The sequence below is a fragment of the Pocillopora verrucosa genome, chromosome 13 (genome assembly GCF_036669915.1).
Source record: "Pocillopora verrucosa isolate sample1 chromosome 13, ASM3666991v2, whole genome shotgun sequence".
In the NCBI taxonomy this organism is placed as follows: domain Eukaryota; kingdom Metazoa; phylum Cnidaria; class Anthozoa; order Scleractinia; family Pocilloporidae; genus Pocillopora; species Pocillopora verrucosa.
This window is the reverse complement of record NC_089324.1, coordinates 5,006,072-5,032,887: the sequence shown is the minus strand read 5'-3', so window position 1 is coordinate 5,032,887 and position 26,816 is coordinate 5,006,072. Positions and strand designations below refer to the sequence as shown.

Genomic DNA, 26,816 nt, shown 5'->3' with positions numbered 1-26,816 from the left:
ATTATTCTTTAAATAAGCTCAGTATTTGATGGTAATGTAATGTTTCTGTTAACAAATAAGTAAAAGATCACGATGTATTTTACTATCCTAGTCCGAAGAAGCAGGAGAAAATGAACGGACAACGGTAAAATCTCCTAATCTAGGCACTAGGATGAATAATTTTTTATAGATAGTCCCTTGAATGGACACTTGGTGTATCGCATGAAGTCTTGACCCGACGGCAAAAAACGGGGCGATTATTTTAAAAAATGGAAACGACATTGGAAAGGAAGAGAAATGATCTTTTTTAGGGAAGAATTCAAGCGTTCTATTTGAAATAGCAAGCAAGTAGATTTACACTTGACCTAATGTATCTTTAATGGAGTGGACACATCCCAGGTAACGCCCTAATTGTTCTCTGTGCCCTCATTCCTCGTTTTTTCTTGCGTAACGTTATTTAATGTAAAGCTTAGACTCCGAATGGAGGAGTGTACAATATTGTATATGGACTGAAGAATCAGTGATCTGTAATTTAAAGTTGTAGAATGTTGTAAAATAAGACTCAGACAGGAGAGCTCGTCAGAATACCACAACTATCATCCTGCTACTTTGTAACTTAAGCAAGAAGACAAAATTCTCATATTCAGCCGTTAAGAATTCTTATGTGGACTGTGTCATAGTGGATTAGACCACCATGTTTGATTTAGCCATTATTCGCCCCGAGAGTTGAGGTTGATGAGCAATTTTGCGTCCAAATTAAAAATAAAAGATTACGAGCAAAGCGACTTTTTTTTTTTTTAATTTACATCATCAACGAGTTGAAAAAAGGTGGTTTTACAATAGAGTCTCACATTCACACTACTGCGCCACTGCCCACGCCTCAAATGAACACCTGACCTCAAGAGAGTTATAACTGGTTCAGAAAACTCGTGCCACTTCCTCGACCAATCAAGTGTAACACCAAAACTAATGGCGGCTTGGCCTCTCACGTTTTCTCGCGCTTTGAATGAGTTCCTTAAATTGATCTGGAATTCTCATCAGCTGTTTGTCATGAGTTATCGTCTGATTAGCCACTGTGATAACTTTGGTCGAGATTTTACTACACAATACATTCAATTGAAAAGCGCTCTCGTTTTATTAGCGAAACTTTATTACCTTGTTTGCTAAAATACCGGTCATGATCAAAACTTACTACGGTGAATTAATTCACCTATTTTACGTAGTCGTCAGTTTGTATGGCCTCGTGAGTGTGTTAAGTTAAATGCCTTTTCAGTTAATTAATACATGGACACCACGAAACGTAAAGAGGTAGAAACGTAACTCCTTCTATGCTAAACTTCATTTCCTGAGAAAAGAGCGTTACACGTAAAATTGGACGTTTATACAATTCAATTACAATTTTTTTTTACATGGAATCATCAAATAGGTATGAAATCAACCCTTTACAGTTTTTAAACTAAGAATTAAATACCATCGGTCTTAATTCCAGTTTTAAGAGGATATAATGACAAGGTTTTCCAAGTGATTTCATATTGTGATCCCTTTTGAAATGACCCCAGCCTTTCTTTAGTATAAGGCTTGGTTCCTTAATAAGTGGAAAAAAATTTATGTGGTAAACTTTTTCACTAAAAATTACATTCAAATTTTGGGTTGTACTTTAGTTGAAACCAGGGCAAATGCTTACATGACACTGTTAAAAGTCTAAGGAAAATTTCAGTCTTATTTGGTAAAAATATTTGTAAGGTATTCTTTGAGACCACGGGTTAATAGTTATTGGTGCCTGATGCAACAGATGAGTAAGACAATTTAAAGATTCATAAATAATATACGTCATTTATAGGATTATTACAGATATGACGAGGTTTCGAATGTCAACATTAAGCAATGTCAGTATCAAAGAAACTTCGCACCTACCCCTCCCCTAACTGAACAACAGTCAAGTGTAACAAATTAGGGTTAATGTTGAGTTAGGGGGAGGGGTAGTTCTGAAGGGAGTTCTTCTATGGATGATTTGATATCCACCACTCAGGTTTCGGTGAGAAAATATATATCCTTTGAGATAAAAAATATATATTAGTTCGATACGCGCGTGTGATGACTAATGCTACGCAACTGATAGCGATGTGTAAGATTAAACTATTTGTGAAACCATAGACTTCGTTTGATATGTATGGTCTCGTTGATAAGTTCACAGTCCATGGGTGTGATTTGTAAAGTTATTGTTGCTGCTGAGCAGTTAATGGAAACCGTCCATCTCTCCTTTCTCTTCTGTTATATGAATTGGATGAATCCTTGCGACTATGCGCGCGCATACACGTGTTTCATCGAAGTACTGACCAGCTGGTTCATATATGAGTTATTGAATGCAAATGTTGTCGGCTAAAACTATCTTCATCTTCCATCGTTATTCTTCATTTGTCTGATCATCCACTTGTGACTCCTCTTCAAACTCACAGCCGCTCTTCGTAGTTTACCCTGAATGGACGACAGCTGTTGGATTTTCAAGTTACAACAAAAGGTTAGACGAAGGCTAGTGAAATATGTGTAACTTTATCATTGTTAATAGAGACGTAGATTTGAAAAAAGCATTAAATTTTTATCTCCGCCCTTTAACATTGTATATTGAAGTCAATTGATCAAGGTGTTCTGAGATTCTAAATAGTAAGCTTACGATTAGAAAAAATGTCTTCAGATGTGTCAGAAATTCGATCAGGGAAGCCGCCATTTTGAAAACAACACAGTGACAGGGCCGGCCACCTTTAAGGGAAAAGAGGAGTGAAACGTTGTTGCGTCGAAGGTAAGCGATCAGGCTGCCAAGCCAGATTTGAAAGTGACACAGATGTATGCTACTTTGAAGGCAAACTTCATCAGATAGAAAAAGTCTTTTGAAGCTGATAACACACTCGCGTCATAACGTAGGGTAGTGAAAATGATAAATGCTTTCTACGGCATAGGCGCCTTCATCATCGTTGTCACACAGCACTTTGCACCACCAACTGCGTGACCTTTATCAATTTCTCCGTTCTAGTAATTGTTCATTTGTCTCAATGTGTCTGATTTTTAGACAAGGCACTGATTGAAAGTTTCATTTCGATGTTTTTTCACTGAGCGGTGGTAAATGCTGCTTTCTATATTTAGAAATTTGAGTACCAGTGGTGTAATACGGAGCATTAACAATTCTTTGACGGTGGAAGAGTCTACGAAATTCAAAGTGATATGATTCACGGTAGCTTTTTTTCGAAAAGCACCTAGTATGTTTAAATAACATCAAAGGCGTTAAAACTTCGGATGCAAAACAGAATTTTTCGAGGAGGTGAGAAAAAGATGCTATCGTTCTTTTCTTGGAGAATGTTTCAGATTAAGAACTTGTTATGTTTTCTTCTGCGAAGCAAATAGAGAGATTTGCCGAAAGGTTTTGGTGTGTTTGCAAGTTCTTTTGCGACATCAGATTGTTTACTTATAAGCACATCTTCCCCGCAGCCATCTCACCTGTGGAGGGCATTTCTCCGGATGAATACATTTTGTCCTTTGACTGTTCCATACAGTTCCCACCGGACACAGACAACCAGGCACGCAAGAGCTGCTGGGACACGGAACACTTACGTCATCCTTGTTGTCGCACGTCCGCTGACAGGCAGGAGCACAGTCGTCAAAGACGGCGCCTTTGACAGCGCAAGAGACTCCTTACAAGCAGGAAAACAGTAACTCAAAATTTATCTTGGAATTTCTTTTTGATAAATTTCGTGCAGTGAGTGCAAAGTGCTATCTCATTTATTTTTGTGCACCTGTCTTAGGATAGCATTTGCGAGTACCTAAGGTTTTGTCCGGTATGTCATTACACGAACCGTATAAACCCATATAGCTCTACGAGCGTGAAAAGTAGTCTAACACTTACCACAATAAGTTTTCCAATTCCTGCCCCAGTTCACTGTGATTCCTTCGCTTTTACACTTGTTTTTGTAAGCCAGAACAGCGTCACACTCGCACCGCCTTCCTGTACACTGACAGACGGCCGAAACGCACGACGAGTAATATGCGTCCGGCTTCACCTTTCCGTGACAGTTTGCAAACTGCTTCTTGATAACAGAGCATCGTTTACGACCACTAATGAGTCTCCGCAAACGACATTGTGACATCGTTGACTTCACTGGTTCTGAAGGGGCTTTCTTGCACCCGTGATTTCTTCGACCCAATGACCAACTTTCTCCAAATTCTTGAGCGGACGTAGCGCGCCTGCCGTTTTTCAGATTAAAGTCGTCTTTTGAGTTACCGTTGAAATTCCCACACAGCCCGTCGACTTTACCCATAAGACTCTTCGGCACTCTTATCTCAATGAAACCCTTACCATCCCACTGGACCTGAACTCCCATGTTGGACACAAGGGTTATGGTAAAACTACCCTTCGTTATCTGAAAATAAGGCAGATGATAGTATGGTAGCTTCACATCCGACTTATTCACTTTCACTTGCAGGTCCTTATGTAAAACAATCGAGGAGTCAACCAAATGGATCGCCAGGGCCTTGGACCAAGCGTAGACTTTGGTGTATCGCCGATCATTACGCATGCGTATGGTAAAGTTTGCGTTGTCTGACGTGAGTTGGTATCGGCAAGTGCCATGAAAATTGAACATTTGACCATCGAATGTTCGATAATGTGGGTCTCCATACGATGTACAAACACCAGTCTCTAAAAAGGCAAACCAACAAATAAGTTATGAAGAAAGCCTACAGCTGTTTAAAAAATAATTTAGTTTCAATTCAAGAAGTTTAGACTGCGAGCAACTCCTCTCGAATAGCTTTTGGGGCTTCTATGGCCAGCGGGGAAACATAGGATCAAAGAGAGCCAAGCCGTATTCTGATGCAATTTACACCAGGTATGGATTATTTTTCTTTTAATTTTTGCTTCTCCTTTTTATTTACTTTTTTTCTCGGGCGTCCACAGGAGAGCCCGAGTATTAAAATGAGAAGGTTTCAGTTTCTTCCTGTTACAAATCGCCCTCTGACGTCTAATGCACGTGCGCAAGGTGTAAGAAAGGTCAGCGGCGGAGCAGATGGTGTTTGGCCCCGGTCTGCAGCGTGTCTGCGCGCCTGATCAAATGAAGGGAATGTGTCTGTGTTCATTGGAGTTTGAAGCGCTTAGAGGATCATTACTATACTTTTGAAATGCAACGGAGTATTCCCGGTAAACGCAAGAGTCTTCTCGAAGATGCAGAGGACGCCACGAGAGTCCTACGAGCAAGCTTTTTGAGTGAATTTTTTGTTGAGCAACCAAGATTTAGTGAGCTTTCTGTGGAGTCCCTGTGGAGTTGGAAGAAGGATCACATATCTGCCAAAACTGATGTTGTCGAACACTTTTAAAACTCTACGAACAACTGCACTCTTGAAATGCAACGAAGTATTCCCGATAAACAAGGAAATGAAAATAAATTCTTTCTTTCAATTTTTGCTTTTGGATTGGTTTTATTGAGTTCAGTTTGCCTTTCTTTTATCATGATCTTCCAGTTTTTTACTTTTTCCACAGTGGCAATGGAGATGAAAAACAAGATTGAAACAGTTCCACCCCAACCCACCCCCTTTGGTGTTTTTTGATATTTTCCATATTTGGCGAGTGGATTGGCATTATGTCCATTTATGGCTGTTGTGAGAAAAAACAAAATGGCGGCAATAGGTGATGACTTTTCGTAAAATTTCCTGTCAAATCGAACGGACAGTTCACGGAGAAACAATATTTCGGTGCACAAAAGCTGGTAAATCAACAGGGGACGTTTCAACGCCTCAAAACCAAGAAATTGGAATTCGCTTCGAAGCTAGTATCATTGGTCGTGCTTTCGCAGGTAAGACTACTGAATAGATATTGGGTATCCTATTCAAAATATGGCTGAAAAAGTGCTATTTGATAAAGAAAATAATTTAAACCATGATATATTGACAATAACGGTAGCGAGAGGTATGTGAGACTTCCTATAGTTCGTTAACCCTTCAACTCCTAAGATCTGATTGTTAACTCTCCTCTCTAGCTTCTAAAACATTTCCTCCTAAAATTGTTGCGAGAATTTAGTGTTAGATCAAGATAACAAACTCTACCTGATAAGTTGAGGTATTCTCATTGCCTTTTTGCGGAAAAATGTACTGGTATGATTGGGAGAAGTTGCTCGTTAATCACTTTTGAAAGTTAAAGAGTTGAAGCTGGTTATAGTTGAAAAAATTGTCTTTCATGCATGCCATTCAAGGTTTATCATTCCTTGTCAAACTGCAAACTCTCAAAATATGATTAAATATTCCACCTCTAGAAGTGATAAAATGTCATTACTTAATACAAATGTCTTAAGTTATTAGGCAAACAAGTTATGAGAAGTTTGAAAAGCGAGGCAAATTTCCTGGATGAAAAAAAATCCAAATTCTTGGAAATAAACAGCAAAGAAATTTATAATCAGAAGTTGAAAGAAACTTAACTTGAGAAGGGTGTTTTTTTGATAGACAAAAAAAACTCTCTGCCAAATTTATAAGGAAATGTTGTGCAGGTAGAGATACTCATCACATTGTGTGAGATATGGTGTTGGGATCATAAAGTCTGCTGTGCTGACCAATTAATTCACTCCAATCAATTCACTTAATCTGGACTTTGTACATTTGACTAACAACAACCCTTCACCTCACTCTGATGATGACTTCTGCTCAAGTTGTTAAAATGTCAGTCACTACTACTACTGACAACAGTGCTCCTCAGGACTTCTCTCAGCCAGAGTATTAAACTACACAGTCACATGTTACTGCCATGTTCAAACCCTTTGCAGTGTAAATAGTTGCTGTATCAATAATTTGCTTTATAAATGACTGTAAATATATGAAAATCATATAAATGAACTGGGGATAAAGTAATGAATATGGATGCGATCTTCACAGTAATGAACACTACTTAAGCAGTAGTGAAAATAAGGCCTGAAAAAATTCAGACTTGTACAGGATTTGAACCCATGACCTCTGCAATACCAGTTCAGTGCTCTACCAACTGAGCTAACAAGCCAACTGGCAGCTGGTCCTTATGTTAGTTCCAAATAAACCCATGAAGTGGTAATAAAATTTTTAGGGCTTATTTTTACTTCTGCCTGAGTAGAGTTCATTACTTTGAAGATCGCTTTCATATTCATGTCTTTATCCGCAGCTCATATATATGATTTTCATATATTTACAGCCATTAATTCACCACAATAAAAAACTCCACCATTACTCACTCTCTACACACTGAAGGCAGCAAGCCCCTGGAACCAGACCTGGTGCCTTGCCCTTAAGAAAACAAATAAAAAAATAAATTAAAAGTAAATAAGAAAGTGGAAAGAAGCATTTTTATGATTTTTGAAGCCCTCTTTCCTCAGCAAGCATATCAGTATTCTATTATCATGGCAATTTAAAAGCTTGCATTGGTATTGTTTGGGGGGGGTTGTACATAGGCACTTTGTAGAATTCAAGGGCATATTTGGCTGCTTCATCGTTTTAAATTAGTACTTGTTTTAGGCCACAGGAGACTCTATTACTCCTGAGAAACACCCCCTCTTTTAACAGAGAAAGGCATTCATAAAATGATCTCATACCAGGAAATGAAAATACTCAGTGAGTTTGTTTTGTTGTATATTTGCCCACAAAATCGCAAACTAGAAAAAGGTGGTCAAACATTACACATCATTTGAGGAAAAAATGGAACATAGCTGATGACAATGGACTTTCCTTTCTTAAGAACAGTACCTACCTCCGGGCATCTAAGTGAATTTTTTGGGCTGCATTTTTGAAGCTGGCATGAGACAGTTCCATTTGTGCAAAAGCAGATTTTGCATTCCTTTGCAAACCAAGAATCGTTGTGCTGTTTATTCATAGAAAGAAAAAACGCTTTTTCAGTTTAATTACTAATGCCACGAATTTGCGTACAATTATTGGCTTGCATGGTCAGTCTCACTCATTTTCTTGTACTTGTTTGTTGGCCATGTTTGGGTTATGATAATTCTTTCCGAGCGCAATTATGTACCTTAATTTTAACGGAAGTGAACTATGAAAGAGAAACTTGCCATGATTAAAATAGTTTTAGGAGTCCAAAATAGATGTTTGTTCCGCACCAAATCGGAGATTTTTGGAGTGAGATTTATTTATTACTTTTGAATACAGTAAGGGTCAAAATATGAACGAATAAGTTGTTTAGTGGGATGGGGACAACAAGACTGCATGTTATTCATCCATTGGTCATGAATTGCGTTTCTTTAGATAAGGAAAAATGTTTGTTTGTGTGACTTTAACCCTTTAAGTCCCACCAGTGACTTAGACCGAATTTCTCCTTACACTATCAGTACAATATCAAGCAGACAAGTAATGAGAATAAAGAAAAATATCAATTGGGGGATTATTGGTTGATCCAGTTCCAAACTAACATCACGTAAATTGCATGGCAGACAGTAAGGAAAATTAGTCATGAAATCTTGGGATCAACGTTATTCATTGATTTGATTAAGATTAGTGGTACCTTATAGGTTCTCCCTTGATGTGTACACGAAGCCGGTCCTAACAAAGGAAAAAGAAGGCACAAGTTTACTAATGTTATTTTGTTTTAGTTCTGCTAGTTCTCCCTTGTTTCTTTGCGAATCGCCTTCTTAGATAGCATGATCGTGGTAGGGTTGGTAGATGTGTTCTTGTGAGTCAAACACTTAGACTTTTTGCATTACAATGGTCATCACAAGCACCTAAAACAACGAAACTTCGAAATCTCTTACTCTAAGTAGGTGGTGGTACATACACAAATCGAACAGACATGGATGTCACGCAAGGTTTTTATGTGGAAGAAGGGCTTTGTTAAACTGCTTAAATGTCAATTTGCCAGATACTTGGATGTGAAACACAAACCAAGGCGTTCCATTTCCGAAAAGAGTATATTCGTTCTAATAAAGGAATTCATGTTTACATTAAGCGTTTTAATAGATTTACCATATTTTACATTTCATCTCGTCCTGAAAACAATTCTTATAAAGAACAATCGGCCTCTAGGCTATGCCGATAGAGATGATCTGTTAATGGGAAGTCGGTTTTAAGAGAGCATCTTGGGTAATCGGTTTTCAATATATTTTCTGAATACAACAGGATAAAGGTTCACTTACTATTTTTTCTAGGTATCTAAATGTTAGACAGAAATCATCAGAGTATAATTAGATGTTCCATATATTATTTCAGCTTGCGACCACGAATCCTTTAAGTTAAAGTCAACCAGGAATTAGAAATCCGTTTAGGCTAATGAAAATCACTTTTCTGCGCATTTTATTTTTAGTAATACTAGAACAAAGGATATCTGCTTAGCAAGGCTTTCCAGTTGTTTCCATACCGCTGATTATAAATACTTGTGTCAGCTCGGAAAGAACATGTTTCGGATGTGCACCGGATTCTGTGTTTTTCCGTTAAATGTGACGCCACGTTAGCCCTCTATCTGCGCTATTTAAACCCAAAGCCGTTTATTCGTTCTCAAGGATAAATGCACGGCTCATTATCCTTCTTCAAAAAAAGGAGAGAAACAAAGTTCTCCATTGCTTTGTGGGATGAAGCTTCCGTATATTAAATGAATGCGGCGAAGTTCTAATGGAACAAGCGTCCGCCGTTTCAAAATTTGGACACAATAACAATTCGTGAGGCACTCCTCAGGAGCAGTGAATCGTCGCTATGTCAGGATCGCATGCAGCAACTTAATATGAAGTGTTTAAAATTTAGTTGTCTTGAAATGTTTCTAAGCTTATTTTGCCCATAGGGCCAATGGTGTAAAACAGAATTTCTGTGTTTTCTAGGGGGCTCTCAAACATCTCTGGATCAGCCATGAAGTGGAATAATGAAATTTGCTTTTGTTATTTATAATTCTTCTTGTTTGCAAAAGGATAAGAAGACGTCTTTAAGACTTAGCATGATTTGAAGAGACACGCTTTGGAGCATAACATCGCATATGTCACTTTTCTGCAAAGATAATTACTTTCGAAAGCCAAACTAAATGAAAGGTGCAATAATTGAATGATGGATGTTGTCATCATCTCATTTTTTCAGCCCGTTTGTACATCAACATAGATGCATTTGTAAATCAGGATCACACAAACGGCGGAGACCAAGAGGCGCCTGAGTTCAACCTTTAATCTGAGAGTATTGTAGTATTTATCTGTATTTATCCTCCCTCGGGCACTGTTTGGGCCATGAAATATCCTGTCAGGAAATGAGATACAAATTCTGCGGTAGATGGCAACAAATTTCCTGTAATCTTCTTTTAATGCGAAACAGAGATGAGCCAGAGGGGATCTAAACTCTAGGCTTTTGCTAACTATTTACCTTTTTTAAAACATGATAACAGAAAGAGAATTTAATTAATTATTCAAAAGAGATAGTAACATATTCATTTGCCTTAAATTTGTCAGGAGACACTGAATTAAGTTGAGTAATCAAAACCGGTAAGTGAAATGTTTATTTGTGCGGTCAATTATATCGATATTACAGCTTGAGGCTACTTGGCCGTAATTGTTTGTTCAATAATTTAATTAGCAGATTAAATCGAGCTGCGAATTTAATTTCAAACAGAATTTATTGCAAGCTGAAGAAAAAAAAGCTGTTTGGAATGCGTGGGTTACGATGGGCTTTGAGGGCTTTGTTCGCAGGTAGTTGGAAATAAACTGAGATAAAGTCTTAACTGATCAAAAATTTAATTTCCTTAAATAAGCTGTTAGATGAAGTAATGTGTCTAATTAACGGATACAGACGAGATACTTAGAACGACTCCACAGTCGACTTGTCGCCATGGGCGGTAGGATCAAACACCTCTCCGCAAGCACATTTAATCGCTCTAGCCGACCCCATGTCGGCACAAGAAATGATTTGTTTTAACAAAAGGCTATTATGGTTTCATTTCAAGAGGATCGGAATTGCCAAGTAGGTGTTTTAGATTAAAGGAGACATATTTGATGTTTTTCTGTTTACGCTTAAAGAGAGCTTGCAAAGCGGGTTGTATGATACGATTTCAATTGGACAGCCGCGCTGATTGAATATCTAAGCAAATATTTGTTCGGGCTAAATACTGACAAACAAACGCCTTTTTAACCATGATTTAGAATAAACAATTAAATGTTTGAATTGAGCAGTTCATTTCAAAGTCCGGTCAAACGCGAGGGTTATTTAGGTTCAAATGTAACTTTAATTTGCGAAACTTTCTCGAAAGTGGGTTAGAACAAAGGTTTTTTAGGAGCAAATTTTCAAGCCTTTCCAATCAAAAGATTCATTAAAAAATATATATATACATATATATATATATAAGTTGCATATGATAAGTTGCATCATTAGTATTGGATGCTAGAGTTCAAAGAATTTGCTGGAAACGAAGTGAACTGTGTCGTAAGCGAAAGAAGACCAGTGAAGACCTCGGTCGAGGTTACCGAACGCGGCTCTTCTTTTATATCCTTTAGTGCCGCAGAGGAAGACCCAACAAAAATGAATAAGACCTTGAATAAACCTTGAAAAGGAAAACACCATGAACGAAAACTGAATCGTGAAAATAAGGACTTGGAGAAGGAGCTGTCCAAAGTGGTTCGCATGTCTCAAACTTTTTTCTTAGTGTTTTCTTAACAAAGATTTGTTGAAAACAAATATTTTCTTATGGACTATAATTTCAAATTTAATAATCCGGGTTTAGAACTCTACGTATTCTCCTTTTCTGACAGGGCGCATTGATCATTGAGTTTCCGCTGCCAAATTCAAATTTTATTACTGCCCGGTAAGATTCATTTAAAGCACGTCACCTTGCCTTGCTTTTCTACTCCGTGGGCTCTAAAGCACTTTCGAACTAAGAGCACTTAAATGAAAATTTATGGAAACAATTAATGATGTCTTCTCGAAATTTTTCTTTATCTTGACATCTTCATGGTGGCCTGACTATCTTAGTTTACAATTCTTTCTTTTCTTTTTGTCCTAAGTCTGTATCTGATTAGCGGTGAGACAGAGGCGCACAGATTCCTTGCAGATGCTGTGTTGAAATTTTCTTTTAATGATCACCATGAACACCCAAAGTGACGAAAGTTCTTTATTTCTTACGCGGAGAATTATTACCTTGGTTTTCATTGCAAACGGGGCAGCATTTGCCTTTCTCTCTCTTCAGAGTTCCCTTGCATGCGTTCGTCCTTGGACAGACCTCGCGCGAACATTCCACAGATTTGTTCTAAAAAAGATGAAAAATGTTTGAAAAGATCGCTCACATAATACTCTCATATACTTTTAGATATCCTTGATGTATACCAGATCTTCTTGTTTCCGGGATAAGTGTTATATTCTGAGATCTAGGATATTAGTATCACTAAGGGACCGCTAGATGAACTACATAGTACTTTTTCACAACATCTGAATGTCATTATATATTTCACCGTGGATCTTGCGTTGAATTTAAGCTCACACCGTTCAATAATCTCTATGGCAAAGCGTTAAGTTTTGACTCAAGACTGTTTTGAGTTTGTTACCCAGTCTTATCCAGACACCGCTTAAGCCTTAAGAAAGCTTAATTTATCAATCTTGTCAGATTGCAATCTAGCATAAACTTCTGTTTACCTATTCTTGTTCTGTTTATGTTGACCCTTTGCTGTTCATCATTAATAAAAGTTTTCTTTGGAGTCATTTGTTTTTCGCTTTGCAAAAACGTCAAATAACATCTTTGGTTTTTTTTTGTCAGAAGCAACAGCCACAATATATAAGACTTTACTCTCCAGAAGTACCTTTCCTTACTTAAGATGCGAAAGTCGGGAAGGGAGAGAAGTTTGGGTTCTCGTGTCCCAGGATCGTTAGCACAGCACGCCACCCTTTACGTTTTAAATATATGCCCTTTGTAATCTCGTTTATGGCACGCTTATTCAACAAAACCAATTAAAGCTGGATCGTTTGGTCAAGATAAGAATTGAAACAACATGAATGATGCCATAAATAAGAAATCCTTACTAATGTTTGTGGCATCATTAGAATGTTAGCTAAGATTATCTGTTAAAGATAGAGGATGATGGTTACTGAATCGGTTACGCAGCTGCTCACATTGCTTTTAAATGCCGCCCATCATTTTACAAGAGTGAAAAGAAAAAGGAAGAAACTGATTCACACGAGAGTATAGAGTAGCATCAGGTTGTCGAAAATGACATTGAAATTACAGCAGCTGTGTAGCTGTTTATGGATCCTGAAAATCTGGCTTGAATTTTTTTGAATCGGCTGTTTAATCCATGTCAATCTTCTGCACCTCTAGCGATCCTAGCTCGTTTTCTAGTCACTAATTCAACTCTGCTGCTTTTTTTGTCTTACAAAATATTTTTTTATTGGTTTCCATAGCGTTAAGGATCAGTTTGCCCATAGAAGAGAACAAATCAAAAATATCGTGAAAATTTCCCTTGAGGCAGTGCTATAATAGATTTACACGTGCTGAAATTACACGACTCAAATTATAAATTGTGCACTTGTTCTCCTTGACTTGTATCTCGCAGTAAACTATTCGTAATAATTTAAGCGCTAGTGAGAAAGTTAAAAATGAGTGGAAAGTCTAATGTGATATCATCCTTGTCGAAAGTGCCTGAGTTTCTAGAAATGTCAATGTCAAGAACGCTCCCATGGCATTTGTCACGGTTGCTAATTCTCTCCAAACCAAGATTTTCATGCTAGTCGTTAGCCGCTTCACAACACTGCCAATATTATCTACAAGTATTTCCGGACGAAAATCAATTGGCCAGTCCATACATGTGTGAAGCTGTGAAAAAAATTCATTTTTTAAAAGGTGCAAGGACGCATACGCATTGCACTGAGGAACAAAAGATCAATACAGGAAGACATAGCTGAATTTTTCACCTCTGACTAGCTGTTCAAATGAAACCAAAATGGAAATGTAATCATCAGATCGTTTGGGAAATATTTGACCAGTACCTTACCATGACGGTGATGTACGTTGATTTTCACAACTTCAGCCAATATCAATTCTTGGTTATCGTAAAAATAAGGGTTTTTTTTTTCTTTTTTTTTTTCTTTTGGGGGGGGGAGTGGGGCTGCTGCTTAACCAACTTAATGCCCGAAGCTATGACAATCGCTTCAGCGATCGCAATTTAAGGTAGTTTGAAGGTTTGTGATTCAATATTACGTCGGCTGCTGTAGAAGAAAGAAACATTGATGTAAATGCAGCGGAGATGTTGCGGAGGAATTGATAACTGATCTATAATTGGTCGATGCTTAGTTGTTCCTTATTAAGTTCTCGATTCACGCCTAGAATTTCTATATTGATTTCTCCATGGGTGTTAAATGTTCGTCAAACGTCCGTCAGAATCCACTTCCTTAAGTTTCTTTCCATTACTAGAGGAATGGTTTGAATGTTTTCTACAAGTTGACTCTTAATATACTGACAAAGCTATTTTGATATGTCTTTTCCCGAGGGGCGGGGGGAAGGGAAGGATTGGGAGAAAGGCATGATAGCTGACTAAAATAAGAGGGCAATATAACCTACAGAGTTGTCTTGTGACACTTATTTTATGGTTGTTTGCCAAATCTCGGTTTTTACCTGTTTAATGTGGTAGATGTTTGGAGTTTGTTAGCCTAAGGATCTTGGGTTTCAGTTCGTTCAGATCAGAAATGGGAGACTAAACAACTGTTGAATTTTTTCAAATATATCAAGTCTGAATTGGCATTTCACTTCATCTGAGAATGAAGGGCGCCTGTGGCACAATTAATCAGTTTATACTGTCAAGGATCGCAGTCAGTTGAGGTCTGACTCCCACTTAACCGATGGAGAAATATTTTCTACTTCCTTTATTATCTGTTTGACTTATTGCTGCAACGGTTTCTTTTTGGAGAACTTGACAGAGAAAGAGATTCCAAGGAGGTTGTGGTCTTTAGCTCAGAGATCTTATCTATCTTTCCTTTTTTGTATTTGTGAATCGAAATATCTTTCTGATCAGCAAATATAATTGTTTCCTGAAAAACATTTCCCGCAAGGTATTAAGCAATGACAATTGGCAAATGATCTTGACTGGATTTCCTGAGCACTACAACGTACTTGTTAAGTTATGTGAATAATGCGTGCAGCACGGAATTCGAGGTAAATAAATTGAAGTACTTAATGTTATTTTGTCTGAATTTTAATACCACCCTTGGGGCAATATCGATATGTCTCTCAGAACTGATGATAATACGTGACACATCAAAACAGAGAAAAGGCCCCCAACAAAGTGAACAAGTGCCAAGATTATAGCGATTAGTTGCTTGTTTTTCAACGATAGTGCGATTGCTGATGCCACTCTGCAGCGGCATAAGAGGTTATACACACCCGTATCTTGTTTCATGTTTACAGACAGGCTAAAAGAAAGGCACCCCCTAAAGGAAACGTCTTTTGCGTAAATGCTATTGACCCATCAGCTGTTTTTCTCCTCGGCTTAAACTCTCATACCACCATCATAATAAGTAAACCACAGGCATGTAATGATCCAAATAATTTGAAGTCTCTTGCGATATCCTTGCTGTTAATTGTAGTCACAAGGGGGCTTACTATGTAGTCCTTATAAGCACTAGTAATCATTCTCAAGATAAAATATCAGCGTTTTGAAACGGAAGAGCTACCCTACTGACACGGCACGAAGATTTGATACGTTTTAGTCTAAATCATTTTGTACTTCTTCTTCTACTACTTCTACAGGTCTTATTTGGGTTGTATGCCATCGAACTTAGCCATTGCAATTTCCTACAATGAAACGAACGGTTTTTAGTGGTGAAGTAATCGAAGCACTTGGATAGATAACGGTTTTAGTGTCTATCGAACGTAACGAAGAGAGACCAACTCTGGAAAATAATATTCAATCATGGCGTCCTAACGCTTGATGAATTATGAACTACAGGCCGCACCTATAAGCCATCCGAGTCAACGTTTAAAGAACTTGCATTTTCAAAAATCTCCCTTTATACTGGAAAGTGTCATCGACTGATGAAAAAATAACAAACGTGTACAAAACAGCAACATAGCCAAGCACTTAAATAGTAAGATATTCTGAGCTTGTCTTTACGTATCAAAACCTCTCTGCAGTACTTTGAACTATTAAGGGCGACCCAGTGGGGCTTATGACGATCCCTTGCAAGGGAGGAAAAAGCGCCACATCGAAGCACTTGACTCATACTGTCATGCTGTGCACGATAGATTCTTAATGCAAGTCAATAAACGGTACCACATAGTGTTACATAATTTGATTACTTCATTTTTTGTAGTCTCTTACACGGATTACTTTAAGATAGAAGGATAAAATTTTTCCCATTTATTTTCTCGTGGGAAATATAAGCTAATTTTCTGATGGCTTTTTTTTTAATTCACTGGCTATTTTAAACCGTGGTAATTCGACCAAAATTAAAGGATCTAAGCGTGTTAAAGTAATGATTCCTCACTTCGTCATATTGGATCACTAAACTGCATTCAACATGATATTTCGAAGTTGAAGGTTTTTTAATGATTTCAATTTTAATTTTTGCCAACAATCGTTAAATTCTTCCATCGCAGAAACCGTCATGGCAGAACCCATAATTTGGGCTTTTATTTTATGTTACAGTGGTAACTTAGGGTTAATAAAAGTCTCTAGGGGACAAATTCCATAGGTTTAAAACGCTTGGAAGGTTACTCATAAGATAACAGGAAAAATAAACGAATGCTTGAGAAAGAACCTGACTACGTTAACACGACGTTCTTTTAAAGGAAGACCGTTGGGATTTTCTTTATTTGCTTGTGGGTACCTCTTTGATGTGATGAGTGACATCAAACCACATGAAAGTTAACTTCGACGGTCACGATTTTTTTCTGCGGTGTTCAAAAAGATTTGTTTTTTTTTCCGTTACAATCTGTGTTACCATAACATTTTTTTTGTATTGATACACAGATATTTTCCGTATTTGGGTTCAAAACCCTTTTCACTTTCCGTCTCCGTGGCCACGATGAGGTGCGGAAGATTCTTTGACGTAAGAATTGCACGAAAAGTCACTTGGTTAAACAAACACTGTTTTTATCTTGTGTGACTGTTTCTGGGTCAGATTCCTTCTCTTTTTATTAAAAAACATCTTGGGAATCCGTTTTAAGGCAAAAAGATGGAAATAATGAAAGAAATTGAACACTTTTTGTTGACGGTTAGGTGAGATCGGCTCACAACTCGCTTCTTTGGGATAAATCCACGTGTTTTTGGATATTTCTGCATGCGATTTCATGAGAAGCAAATATTTGATACAATTTTAGTTATGCAAATTATCTTAAGCAATAACATGGGAGGTTAAATTGGATTTTTGTATTAGCATGCCAAAGCCTGTTATTGAGTCGTAGACTGATAAAAGATACAGCACTGAGAAAACTTATCATCTTATCAATGCAAATGTTTCTAATCTTGTTGCCGCTGACGTTAATAAAGAGGAGAACATAACAAATACCAGTGACTTGTGACTCAAAATACACGAAAGGATATCAGAATGTCAAATCTTAGGAAGGAAAGGGTGTGATAACTATCTTGCATGTGATTTCTCGCTGTATCTTAAAGAAGAAACGAGAAACAGACGACGTTAAAAATTGCCAATCATTCCTAGAGTAATCCTTCGGAAATGTGCCAATCAATCACTTTTGACTTGAATGAAAAGATGGATGAAAGCAACTCAGTTATGAATTACACTGTCAAAATTAAATTATATCGTGTTCTCTTCAGGTGAAGTACAGTTAATTTATTTTTCTGTCTGGAGCAACGACTGAAGCTACGTGTAGGTAATTAAAAAAAGGCTAAAATGATTAAAAAGGTATTGGAAACTCAGGATAGGAAAGAAGGAGAACTGAAACCGGCTTTTATGTCCATCATTTCATCAGGGGATTTTCGACTGATTTGTGAAAGACTACAGTTACCTTCGTGCCAAAACTGATTTTTAAAGTCGCGGTTTGGAGTAATTTAGCCATCAAACGTGTCTGCTATGTTCGTTTTAGGCTTCTAGTGTCAGTTATTTATCAGATTGATTGTTTTATCAGCCATGTCTTTCAATTTCACTTTTTATAGCTGAAGTTTCGCATTCTTCAAATAACTGAACCCTTTAGTACGAAAACACCCAACCTCTCGCTTTCGTATTGAATGGAATTTTCCCTTCGTTTTGGAGGCATTCTCGTAGTTGAGACGCAACCTCGAAATGTGTTCGTACGGCAAGAGTAACAACTGAAATAATTTTTTCACCCAAATCTCCTAATTATATTCAGGCATGTATTTCGTAATTCGTCAATCACAACGTGTTGAGGTGAGAATGAAACTCAAAGCACATTTTTCGGATTAATAGTCTAAGGAACTATTGCGACTGATTTTTTTTCAGTTCAAAACTGCTACAAGATACTCATTCTGCTCACGAAGGTAAGAAATTTGTGTTCAAATAGTGACAGATTAGAAGAACGGGCGAGGCTGTTCAGAAAATTTATGCCCACCACTAGAAAATCCATCAACTCGAAATCATTCAGATATGTGTATATTAGGAATTCCTAACCTAGGAAAAAGTTGACCGCTAGCGAGAACACATGTGATACAGAGGAAGAAATACAGATGAGAACTTACAACCTTTTATTTTAACCCCAACCCAAGGAAGGCATTTGCAATATCGCCTCAAGTGTACGTGACTTGGTGTTTTTCCGCTAATCGCATCGTGTCTTCGTCTTTGTAGAAACAAATTCCGTATTCCTCGGTAATATATTTGAACACGAACCAGCTGAATCAAAAGTGGAAAAAGCACTTGTTGTTTGTTGTGCCATTAGTAGTAGCCTGAGTGATTCTCAAGTGCGTTAATGATTCTACTCTTTGCCTATTGTCATTTAACGGACAGGCTAAAGTGTACTTTTGTGAAGTTGACGTTTTTCGCATAGCAAACGGAAAGCAATTTACTTCAAATAACAAGGGAAGCTATTCAACCACGAAACAGTTCAAGAGTAAATTGTTGTTGACGAGCTTATGATGATTTCAATCTCGACCCCTTCCCGATAAGATGAACACGAGTTGATCAGTTCTCGACTCTCTTAGTTACTTTTTTTCTTTGTTATCTCTCCCACTTACAAACTATCCCAAGCTGTCGAATTTTCTGTTTAGATACGCGAGCCCCGTTCTTTATTTAGCTTGCTGATTTATCTAAATAAAGCATATACACAAAAACTAAACCGCGTGCGAGTGTTACTTCACTTATGTTCAATTAGTGTGCACGGTGGTAGACAAATTGGACAAGTGATGGTGCGTTCTATGGACATATTCCAAATATTTGCACGCGTCTGTAGCCAATGATTTTACTAGGACTAGACGGAATGAGCCATCATCAGCTCCATCAGCTATCAGTGATAATTTTTCCTCCATCTGAAAAGTAAATAAGTGTCTTTGCCTTCCTCCCACCGAATGTTTACGTTGAAATTTGAACAGCAATTTTGACCATTTCCTAATCCTATAAAAACTTCGCTCGCCTTTTTATAGACGCGTTTGTGTTTCCTGCCAAGGTTGTCACTGTAGGCAGTTCTTATCGAAACACTCTGAACAATGATGTCACGAACTGGTTATAAATTCTTTAAAAAGAAAAACTCAGGGCTTCCACTAACCTTGCATCGGCACACAAAACATGGATTTCCCGCCAAAATTGGTAGCTCAATGACTGCGTTCTCAACAGTGCACGAAGCCAGGCTCCCTAGGAGTAGATAATGTCGCAGTCAGTGGCTCTAAATTTGCTCTCCTGCGGTTTTGAACACTAAAATCTCTATAATGTACACACAAACCTTGTATTTTAAATCCCGGTGCCACGCCGCCACCAGCAACAGAGGAAATGAGGAGCAAAAAAGCGAGCGAACTCGACAGCCGCAAATTACCTTGCCTTGAGTCAAACATGCCAAAACGATTTTCTAAAATACAGTCAAGTCAACCTTAACCCGATTACGACTTCCACTTCACTGCATCTTAAGTGTTCTAGCTTGGGCTTATATAATGACAATTGAGCGTATGTGTGTCGCTTTTCAACGGACTTTTCCCACTTCCGTCACAAAGACTCGGAAATTTCTCGCCACGCAGGCGCCGCCGACGATCGGGGGAGGAGAAGAAGGCTTCTGTGATATATTACTTGTGGTGCATAGTGTTGAGCACGCGAACACTAATCGATGACCGAATGACATTAATCACTGCCTATCACCAGAAGCTGGTTCATTTCAAACATACCTTTGGGTTGCTTGATCATTTATCATCGCTGCCATACTCAAAACAGGTCAAGCTGTCAACAGCGATTTACATAACACGATCCTATAGTGAGAGTTTGTATGTGTGTGTCAATGGCTCGTATGTAGCCAGTTATCGGTGTAGAAGATTGAGTTTAAGTTAAGCTTTGTCGATTGTTTTATACCACGAGGGTTATTCTGTAAGTGGTGTATAGTTGTGTATTTTTCTCTTTGCTTTATTTGTCTAGCGAGTTCTTTGTTTGCTCCCGATTTCAATACATCAAAGGTGTTGTGCATAATCGTTTGCAGGTTATTGATAGCGATCTCTATGATTTTCGCATGTTTGAATTTGTACTCATCGCATGCCTTCATTTATCTGTCTGGCATATCGAGCCAATTTCCCGTTGTTGAACTTCTCTTGAATGTTATTGATTTGTTCTCTGTGCTGTGAGCATAACACACAACGGATGGGTGTAATTTGGAAAGGATTTCAGCAGTAAGTGCCAAGTTTATTCAATTCATTATCAAGAATGAGCTCTTGAATGAGCCCAGTCAGAGCGGCGCCTGAAGACAAGGCCCAAAAAAATTGGCTTAATTTTGAGCAATTTGAATAAGTCACCAAATCTCTCAAAACATGTGTAGCGCGACGCTGAAGTAGCATAACCTTGTTAAAGTAACTTCTCTTGTTGCCTAGAGTTATTTCTTTAATTACTGCTTATCGTGTTATCTTTTAAAAGTGTAGACGTCAACACTGTCCAATAACCTCGCTTCTGACACGGTATTTGCTGCCAGGGGAAAAAAATTTTCAGTGCCGACCTTTTTATCTCATTTAGGCTACGCGGTGAACTTTGAATTTCCAGTTCACTGGAAGAGAAAAACAAAGACAATTAAGTACTTCTTCGTTTATGGACGCCATTATGAACAGGATCCTTGCCAACCGTTACGCTTTAAAAAAAATTATAAGGTGTTAAGCTGACATGAGTAATGAAAACACAATTAAAGAACTGTTCACAGTTTTTGCTGCAATGCGTAATGATTTATGGAACAAATCTCACCCCTTTCAGTATTGTTTGTTTGTTTAGAATTTTAAAGCAATTTAGAAATCAAAATTCGACTAATTCCACTTATGTACTAGCCAGATCTGTTGCTTTTTTTTCCTTTTTTTTCTTTTTTTTTTCGTTTTAAGACTATTGGGCTCTTTTTTTTTTTTAACCTAGTTTCAAGATAAAACCCACATATTTAGTCTATTATGACCGCTTCTATTTCTGGGTGACGTCTCTCGAACTAAGATTAATTATATTTTTTCATATGAATATTCGATCTTCTTCGAATATTGAATATTCGAGCTCAGAAAGAGAAAACAATTAAACAAACAAATGAAAAACATCTTTCAGCAGTGAAAAGGTTTATTTTTCTTGATCAATGACACAAGCCTCAGCAGAGTTCTTTGGATTATTTTGTTATTTATTACCCCAACTCAACTTAACACAGACATGTGTAAAGGGGGTAAGTTTCTAAAGAAACTGGTGCTGCGTCGATGGGAGAATATAACAGGCTAATTTGGTCTTATCAACTGAGTTGATTACGTAAATTGGCCACCATAAAGAACCGTTTAAAAGCTGGCGTTTCGAGCGTTAGCCCTTCGCCAGAACAAATGGAAACACAAATATAATTTGAGTGAACCTAATTTAATTTTGGGTAGCAAATTTCTTTGAGAGTCTTGTCAAAAGCCAACATTGTGAAATTTAGTCTTTCAATTCTCACGGTTTTTTTATCGTTGAAGCGCTTCTTTGCTATATGCGAAGTTTCGTTAAGTGCATTTTGCGATTGAAATATTTTAAACTCGACAAACGTATGGGTCTGTTACCTATTTCCTCTCAAAATCAACTTAATCAGTTTGAGACAATATTTCCGAGCTGCTCTCCTTCCATTGTTATCCTTGTTTTTGTAGATATCTTGTCTACTTTTAAGTGTTAAGTCGTAGGTTCGAGTGTCTAAGAATTAAAAGGAAATACTAGAACAATCAGGGCAACCTTTTCTTGTTAAATGAAGGAAATAACCAATCAATAAATCTGATCATGATAAGTTCAATCGATGGTTGCTAAACGCGTTAAAGATTCTCCAAGATGAGTACATTTTCAGATGGCTTTATGTCATGCCATACATGTATATAAATACGCAAAAATTATCTTAGGAATCACCAGATTTCCTAAATATTTTCTCGTGTAATTACTTCTCGTGGAAAAGAATCATTTCGAAGTTCAGTTTTAGGTCAGAGGATCTGGTCAAGGGCTGTCTGAAAATTGTGGACATTTTGAAGAGATGTCCATAACATAAGGTCTTGATATTTGAACTAAACCCCCTGTTTGTGGCGATCACAACTGTCTAGAGCCTGTGTGTGTGTTCGTGTGTGTGTGATTGTCTCAGCAACTAGAGTAGTGACCTTTGCTTATCCATATCGTTTTCACTGACATATTCGAAGCGATTTTATTATTATTATTATGACAAATGATCGTAACTATCACATGAAAATGTCTCTTTGGGTTCTTATGTACCATTTTAGCCTCCTCATCAATGTGGTATTACCCACTAAGGAACGCCAAGCGCTCATTTCAAAAATAGATAACTAAGAACTATATTAAGCTAACAATAAGTCTGTCCCGATTTGTGAAACCTCTTGAGCTTGTTATCCACACGTGCCAGGTTACTAAAGAGACATAACTTGACGAAAACATTTCTTTTCGGAGCAAGTACAGGCTGGTGTTGTGTGATGAAGTTTTGTGTTCCCTCAAATTTATAGGGTCTGCTAAGTAGATCAATACACGTTACTTGTAAATTGTTGCCACGTAACAAAGATGTCTCATTATTTCAATCTTTGTGTTGCGTAGTCGTGAAAACAAAATCTCCGTTATAATCCCATGGATATACAGTGAAAGAAATCATACACTAAGATAATCGGATTAGAATAATAAGGATTTTGCTCCAAAAATTCTTAATCTCCTTCTCAGCTTTGGAAAAAATTACAAATAATTGACAATCCTTTTAGCTTGCCTATATTTGCTGAATTAAACAGAACATATCGTGATTTTCTCCCTAGTAAACCGCCAGGAAAGATATGATCAAAATTTTTTTCCCTTTGTATGGTTTTTTCTGTGCGCATGTTCTTAGCTATATATAGCTATTTTTTAATCCATTATTTGTTTTCTCACTACTTATACCACCGTATTTTCATATATTTTTTTATGTAACTTTTTTTATGACAAATGAAAACACGAATGATATATACCATACGTAATGAGCTAGTAACAAGGACGGAATGTTACTTGCCCGGACCTGTCAATATACAAAGGACAGTCTCCTTTTGTGAACTGACTTTTAACTTTCAGTTTTGATAAAATATCGTGGTTTTAATTTCATGCATCTCCGTCATAGTTTCACGTTTCTCTCATCTGAAGTGGATAAGAAATATTATCTTTGGACTCTATTGCAATACGTAATTCCCAGTTGTCAGCAAGTCTCTGAGAAAATATGTTGGAAAGAAGAAAATATTTCCAAAATTTAGTATGGTTTGTACAAATTTTGAGCTCTTTTTCACAAAGTTAGGTGACAGTTACCTATTTCAAGTATTTAAAACTAAATGCTAAAGAGGATTTGTGGCAACTGTAGGTCACATTCTATCACCCAAAAATTATGAATATTCTTTTTTAAGTCCTCGGTTTTTAGTGAGTCTTCTCAGCTTTACGAATTCGGTGGTATAAACGTATTTTTAATAACAACTTTCACACTTCATGAACCAATGCGTTCTGGTGGTCTTCTAGTATGACGTCATTCCCTCAAAGTCACACATGGCTTGAAGCTTGAATTAACAACTCTATTTAAAACTGTCACGAAATGCAAAAAACTAACAAGACAACAATCTTTACCAACTCTAGACTTGAACAACCTTCGATGGAATTCTCAGCATTCCACTTTCTTGTGTAATTACAGATCAGCTGCAAAAATTGATCTTTTCCTTTCGATCTCTCTCCAGGTTCTTATTTTATTCCTGATCAAGAAGGTAACATGCGTGTGGGTGGGCCAAAGTCGTACGAAGCGGAAATTATCTTTGTTTTTGTAGCCAAATAAGACTAGGGATATAAAGATGTCATATCTCGCGGTAAGTCCATCTAAATATTTTAATACCATCAGTGTTACTGATATTGGTATTTTTGTCTCATTGTCTAGTCGTCACTACGTGAACGCTTCTTTTCTTTCTCGTCAATTCCACAGCCAAATAGTCAGCACGAACGCACAATGTTCTGTGCTTTAAGGTGCGTTGATTACGTAGCCTTGGTGTCACGAAAGAAAAAAATGAAGAATATTTTTGTTTGGAGGCCGTAAGAGGATTAGCTTTGCGCTAATTTCTCATGTCTGTCCCAGCACAAACATTGTAAAGAGTATTCTCGTCTGATGGAGAGAAACCCATTTTTTTGTGTGTGTGTTTTGTCAAGGGATTGCTACTTTCACTCATCAGTTTACTGTGATGATTACAAATTCCTATTCGATTGCAATCCTCCAGGTGATCGTGGTGAGGCATATTGGATTTATTCACGAGGGTTTACCGTGATTAAGAGGGAAAACAGGAAAAATCTGGTTTCAATGAAAGGCTACAGTCAGTGATGTGTCAGATTTTCTAGCTCACAATCAGCAATGTCCCTCACACAATTTTCCTTTCCAATATCTTTGCATTCCCTATTTTCCATTTCTTGAAAATAATTTCGTTATCGACATCCATCAATATCTAGAAACGATAACGTGGCAAATCGTTCAATTTGTCATTAAAGCAATCGATAAAGATTCTGGTTATCAATAGCTCTAGCAATCTTTCATCAGTCATTTGTAAGGCTTATGATTCGTCCGCCAGGAAAGGAGAGAGTCACGAATGAATTTCCTGTCAGAGAGAATGTTAGTTGTTGATCTTAAAGTCAGAAGGCTTCTACTGTGCCATATAAGACAGCAATAAATTTTCTCGATTCGTTAGACTAAAGTTTTTTATTGTCATCCTGTCAGCAGACGTTTTTACTTGTCTTTGTCTCTTGTGTAGGACAAAGGATAGAACCGCCCTTTCGTCGAGAACATCACGAAATTGTCTATAATCATTGTTAAATTATTTGATTTAGTAATAATGGACACAGAGGTGTGAAAAGAAAAATGTAGGACAAATTACGTCTTCAGTTTAAAACTGTTTAAATATCTTCAAGAAAACTGGATCAACTCTTTTCCTCAGCTCTAAGGTCACCATAGGCAGCCTTCGAGAAGTAACAAAAATATCAAGGTGAGAAGAGGGAATAATGATCAGGTGGAACGTGGGACTAACGTGGGACAAAAACAAGTATGCCAAGGACGGTCTGGAAAGCAGATAAAAAAGATAAATATACGGAAGAAACCCAAGGTGGAAACTGCGGACCAAGTTATGTCACATCTCCCACGCTGTTTTTTTTTTTTTTTTTCTTCTTTAATCAAACAATTGCAAAAGATGCATCAGAAACAATTTGTAAATGAATTAAAAACAGAAGCATGTAGCCTGGCCCTTATTAAATCTTCCGGATCGCCTCATTCCTCCTTAAAGGCCTTCGATGGATGACCGTGATGACTCAACAGAGTGCATGGCTGTAAGGATTATGGGTTTGGCTTAGTCACGTAGTTTTTCATAAAAATAACGAATAGCTTTGATGCCAAACAATGAGGAACAGTGTCTTTCATTCATTTGAATAACACACACACTGGCGATTCCCCTTTTATATCGTTAATTTTTTAAAAAAGTGATAAAGAACAAGTACTTGAAAGAACCAAAAGCTTTTTAATTCAAGTAAGGAAAATTGGAACCCACATGCCCCTCTTCTGTAACATTTTATGATTTTTCAAACTGCTTTAAACTAACTGTGTATTATAGCAATGTTTTCCTTTCCCCTAAAAGAATATATATTTGAAAACATCCTCGAACAATTACTCTTCCTTTCCGTTGCCCACCTCTGGACTTGCGTAAATAAGCAGTTTTCTGTGCATGCGCAGTACCAACCAACAATGATACGCTGCAAATTGTATTCATCTCATTTGTAGTTGTTTCCAGGCTCTTCCGATGAAAATGGCAGATCGCTCCCCTCGGCTGTCAGATATTGATTCTCGAGAAGAAATCTGAAAAATTGACTTGGTAACGAAATGATTAATGTGGCAGAAAAGTTGTGCACAGTTTTTTCAAGTGTTTTGTTGATCTGGACCTGAACACTGCAAGTGATCGAGGATAGCTCATTTGGTTTAAATATCCTGAACTCAAATTGTCACTCTGGTTGTACGAGTTACGAATTACTGAGAGAAGTATTCGGTTTAATTTATAAAAGTTCTAGCTTGTCCAGAGGCAATGTGCATATTTACAGATGCCCTGTGGGGCAATTGTTCTGTGGTAGCGCGTGAACGGAAGAGACGACTATTAAGGCTACTCGAGCAGACTTCAAAGGTGAGCTTTTGTAACTAAAGGTTCTGGTAGAGCGTTCATTGGTAAAGCATCTACTTGTTTCCATTGCTTTCTTCCTCCCTTGCTTCCCGCCAAAAATGCAGCTTAGCAACACTTGATTAA

General features: G+C 37.5%; 1 protein-coding gene and 1 long non-coding RNA gene across 4 annotated transcripts; one reads left to right on the top strand and one right to left on the bottom strand.

Annotated features, from left to right (window-relative positions):
- Positions 1–657: 657 nt before the first annotated feature.
- LOC131790190 (BMP-binding endothelial regulator protein) lies at positions 658–20,130 on the bottom strand. Of its 3 annotated transcripts, none has more exons than XM_059107374.2 (9): positions 19,775–20,128; positions 19,601–19,686; positions 12,079–12,187; positions 8,486–8,523; positions 7,724–7,834; positions 7,212–7,263; positions 3,875–4,666; positions 3,469–3,659; positions 658–2,469 (listed from the first exon to the last, which is right to left on the bottom strand). In XM_059107374.2, exons 1-9 carry the CDS (start codon positions 19,881–19,883, stop codon positions 2,371–2,373), a joined length of 1,587 nt encoding a protein of 528 aa, XP_058963357.1. In that variant the 5' UTR covers positions 19,884–20,128; the 3' UTR covers positions 658–2,370. The 3 variants fall into 3 exon arrangements, with proteins under 3 accessions (XP_058963357.1, XP_058963356.1, XP_058963358.1); XM_059107373.2 differs by having other exon boundaries at positions 3,469–3,662; positions 19,775–20,126; XM_059107375.2 differs by lacking the exon at positions 3,469–3,659 and having other exon boundaries at positions 19,775–20,130.
- LOC136277551 (uncharacterized) lies at positions 5,522–26,451 on the top strand. Its single transcript, XR_010715950.1, has 3 exons — positions 5,522–5,813; positions 24,234–24,359; positions 24,762–26,451. It is a non-coding gene; the product is annotated as an uncharacterized lncRNA (long non-coding RNA).
- Positions 26,452–26,816: the final 365 nt, after the last annotated feature.